General features: G+C 36.5%; 1 protein-coding gene across 2 annotated transcripts in view; it reads left to right on the top strand.

Annotated features, from left to right (window-relative positions):
• prkcg (protein kinase C, gamma) overlaps positions 1–4,906 on the top strand; it is a 38,978-nt gene that overhangs the window by 16,991 nt on the left and 17,081 nt on the right. For both annotated transcript variants that reach the window (XM_016230560.1, XM_016230561.1), the window contains 2 exons: positions 1,821–1,932; positions 3,122–3,250. In XM_016230560.1, the coding sequence (XP_016086046.1) occupies positions 1,821–1,932; positions 3,122–3,250 (241 nt within the window). The remainder of the gene's footprint in view (positions 1–1,820; positions 1,933–3,121; positions 3,251–4,906) is intronic.

The following is a 4,906-nucleotide window of genomic DNA, read 5'->3' on the forward strand; positions in this document are numbered from 1 at the left end:
ATTTAATATTACAATTAAAACATTGAAGAAATATTGTATGATTATTCCTTAAAAATAAGGTTTTAATAATTTTAGTAGTAGTAGTTGCAGCCTGTTATGTACATTCTACTGAACAATAGTAATGTATTTCTGCCACAATGTCTTCAAGTTAAACCAAACTTTTATTTTGACGGGTTGCCGTGAATACCTTTACATTTCTGTTTGTATATTATATGAGGATCGTTTTACTCAAATGAAACGGTCAATAGCTGATGAAATGACTCTCAGAGCAGTTCTGGAGATGTTGTTCATGTATTTATGTCCTCATTAGTGAGACGCAGACGCTAAAATCACTGGAAGCGTCACGCGCGCTTCAGTACCAGTGGTAAAAAAAAACGCATGTCTGCGCCATTCATTGACACAGACACGGAGAATTCATTTAAATATGAATCATTTTGCGGCTTAATATTTACAAATACTAGTGGGAGTGGGAGTGTGCTCACTTGTGTCTGTGCGTGGCGGAACTCAGCTGTGCGTGACACAGAGAGCACGACCATGTAACGTAGAGACAGAAATGACATGCCGTTGTGTAACTAAGATAAAAAAAACATAAGGCTGTTTAGTTTGCTTAGTTTTCTTTCGGAAAGCCAACTTTAAATTTTCTCTGTTGAGATCTGGCACTATAGAGAAAATATAATTAAGTTAAATTAACTTGACTTTCAAGGGGGACGGGGCCCCCCCTAAAATAATGTCAGGGGAAACACTGATGCATTTTATGCTTATTAGAATATCGCACTGTTAGCTTAGCAACATGCTAACATTAAACTCTATTGAAATGAACACGAATTAAGTGCATAAAGTAGTGTTTAGTGGCACATGGTATGTAGAGCATTCCAGATCAGCCACTTGTTAAGATGCTGTCTTAAAAGCCAGCTGCCTGTGTAGTTAGTGAGGCAACATACTAGTTTCTAAACAGAGCTGCAGTCTTTATTTCACCCTTAAAGACTGAGATTTTTTTCATAAGTAGCTAAATAAAATGGTTGTAAAATGAGTTAGAGGAGTGTTTGTGTGCGGCTGTGCACACTCTAAAAAAATGCTGGGTTAAAAAGGGACAAACCCAGCTACTGGGTTGTTTTGACCCAGCGGTTGGGTTGTTTTGAACCCAACCGCTGGGTCAAAACAACCCAATAGTTGGGTTTGTCCCTTTTTAACCCAGCGCTGGGTTATATTTAACTCAGCATTTTTTAGAGTGCATGTGCGACTATGTCATGTGAGAAGAAGCAGACTGACAGAGAGGAAGAGAAGTGAAGAGGAAGACTGTCAGAGGATGAAGAAAAGGAGCAGGCAGCATGCAGAGAGTGAGAATGAGGGGGAGAGAGAGAAACAGGGTGGGGTGGAGAGGGTTTAGGCATTTAGGAGGATTCAGTTTTCACAGCTGAGCTGAACTCATATATTCATCCACCATTCATCCTCAAAATAGCCCTAGCTAATTGGCTCCCAGTGAAAAAGTCACTTCAAAATGAAGCCTTTCCTCTGGACCTTTAAAGAGAGAGAATCAGAGGGAAAGTAGAGCATCTGTGTTTGTTTGTGCATATGCTTGCTGTGTCTGTGCATAAAGATTGTCCTATTTATAGAGCAAAGAACAGTATGAGAGGGTTTCTTATCAGACACATAATTTAAATCTCTTTTTCTTTCTCTCATGGCCTACCCATTTCCTAGAACTGGGTGTACATGATGCCTCTCTGTGTTAAATATGAAATCACATCAAAGTGCTTTTGCCGGCGGACTAAACAATTAAATGATGAAATGAGTACAATGTTTTTGTCTGTCCCTCTCTCCAGGATCTCAAGAGCAAACACAAGTTTAAAGTACATACATACTCCAGTCCAACCTTCTGTGATCACTGTGGGTCTCTGCTGTATGGCCTCATACATCAGGGTATGAAATGTGCCAGTGAGTCTATTTATATTGAGATCCACATGAAGTTCATCTATTCTAGACTGTAGACTGACATGCTGTGGACTTAGAACAATGTAGTTACAGTATATTTACCTGGATTTTCACAGTAGTTTTCATGACTTGCTGTGCAAATATAATATAATAAAGGCTAAATTCTTTGCCAGTTCAGTTTTGATTAAGTAAAAAGCAGTATTGCAAATAAAATAGTGTTGCTTTGTTTTTTTAATTTTTATATATTTATAGTATTATTTTAGTGATAATATAAAATATAACACCAGCAGTACTGTATAATAATATTATTATATCTATCTACTACAATTGAACACTACTAAACTGAAACTATAATACAGTATAACAAAAACAATTTAGAAAATTATATTATATTATATTTCATTGACTATTAAGACCACATTAGCTAAACTTGAAGTTTTTGAGCAATTACTTGGTAATTAATTTACTTGAATTAATGCAAGTTAGGATTTCCAGCGTAATCCTGCCAGCTATGCAAGGATATATAAATGAATGTAAATTTTCATATTTATTCATTTCAGTTTCAGTTACATTAAATATTATTATAATAACTTTCAATAAATTGTCTGTGGAAGTCTCTAGCTTGTATACAATATGGTGAAGAACAACATTCATAGTTTAAATAGAGTTTTTATAACATTTTTACCCTGTTTAAATTTCTATTGTATCAATTCTTAGATCTAAATTAGTATAACATAATCATCAAGATTGCTGTCATTAAATTTACACAATTTTATGTAATTATATGTAACTGTAGAGTAATGCTTTTCAGGTTTTTAATAGGTATCTCATACTGTATATTAGATTAAATTAATTCCCTTTAACTCTGATTTAATCCATGTAATAACAACCATGTCATCTAATATAATTTGCATGACACATTCAGAAAATAATAAAGCAGGCGGTGGCAGCTGACAGCACTTGCTGTTTCAGCATGTTGTCTAGTAACGCACAATGTACTGCAGTGGCTGTTAGCACTGTTAGATTTGTATTAGATTTAAAAGGTTTACAGGATTAGGCAGACTGCTCCTTATAATTGTTGTTTTTGGACTAGAAGGAGACTATATACATTATATGTAATTTTTTTCCTCACACTCTTTCTCTCTCTTTTATTTTTGTGGTATGTGTGTGTTTGTGTGTCTGTGTGAGAGAGGTTGTGACATGAATGTACACAAGCGCTGTGAGAGCAGTGTCCCCAGCCTGTGCGGACAGGACCACACTGAGAAAAGAGGACGGATTCGCCTGACCGTGCGTGGAGAGAAAGAGGACATATATGTCACAGGTGAACATAACTGTAACTTTTACAAACTGATGAACACTATTAGACTTCTCGGTAACACTTAAGAACAGGGACCAATTCTCACTATTAACTAGTTGCTTATTAGCATGCCTATTATTAGCATATTGGCTGTTTATTAGTACTTATAAAGCACATATTCTGCATGATCATATTCTACATCCCTAATCCTACCCAAAATCTAAACTTAAAGGGGTCATATGATGTTGCTAAAAAGAACAGTATTTGGTGTATTTGGTGTAATGAAATGTGTTTATGCGGTTTAAGGTAAAAAAAAAACATTATTTTCCACATACTGTACATTATTGTTTCTCCTCTATGCCCCGCCTTTCTGAAACGCGTCGATTTTTACAAAGCTCATCTGTCTGAAAAGCGAGGTGTGCTCTGATTGGCCAGCTATCCAGTGCGTTGTGATTGGCCGAATACCTCAAGCGTGTGACGGAAATGTTATGCCCCTTACCATACTGAGACAAAAACATTAAAACCCATTATAAACGAGGCATTTGTTGCATCCAGTGGGGACATAATTATGGATTATAATGATATATACTGCCTTTTTACGCGTTGCATTGCATCGCGCCGTGTAAACATAAAACCATATCTGCATTTGTGATCGGAGAATTGAGAACGGCACGGCTGGCGGATTCGACAAAGGAGCGACCGGTGGGCTTGTGGCAACCACATGTGACGACCCCGGGCTGGACTCCACTTCGTCCACGGTGAAAGCTGATCCGGCGATCTACAGCGCGAAGTTGATGCATTTCCTCAGTGACCAGCACGGATCAGCTCCAGGCATGACGAAGCGGATATCGTCCTCTTTTGGAAGGCCAAACAAAGTAGTTTCGCTTTCACAATGAAACACACGGCAGCAACAATACTACAGCGAGAATAAAAGTTACGCCGTCTTTCTTTGCGTGAACATTTGGGCGGCATTATGCAAATCTTCCCACATAGTGATGTAGACATGTGGGGGCGTGTTAGAACGAGCCGTTTTAGGTAGGCGGGGTTGACTCTTAACTTTTATAAAGAATATCTCTTTGGATTTGAGACTTTAGTCTTTACAACTTTACAGATATTCTTTATGCACCAAGAGCTTGTAACACTCCAAAGAGAAAGGAAAAATTGAAATCGCATCATATGACCCTTTAACAACTACCGTAGGCTACTATCTTAGGAGTTTATTGAGGCAAAAGTCGTAGTTAATGGTTTGTTAATAGTGAGACTTGGACCTTAAAATAAAGTGTGACTGTCTTCTCAAATAGCACATTCATGAATGCAGTTAACTTTAGTATCTCTTGATGTTTTTGTGGGAACGTACATTTTTACAAACGTTTTATTTTTGTGCTATGCCACATAAGATGTCTTGACCTTTTTACCTTTTATATTTATTTATAAAAAAAAATTTTATGTTACATTCCTCAAAATTACACAATAAACAATATCATTTAGACTCTTTCCAGAGCATTATGGGAAGAATTAGTAAGAAAAGTTTCCTTTTTAACCCTTTCAGTAAGAAAGTTTTCTGTTTTACACAAATTATACTTTTGACTGCTTTTGTCAAACGCAACCATTTAACCCTGTCTCCCAAGATATTGTAAAAAAATATATATATTTTTTTATTTATATATATATATATATATA

Source organism: Sinocyclocheilus grahami, unplaced genomic scaffold, assembly GCF_001515645.1.
Source record: "Sinocyclocheilus grahami isolate Dianchi unplaced genomic scaffold, SAMN03320097.WGS_v1.1 scaffold373.1, whole genome shotgun sequence".
Lineage (NCBI taxonomy): Eukaryota > Metazoa > Chordata > Actinopteri > Cypriniformes > Cyprinidae > Sinocyclocheilus > Sinocyclocheilus grahami.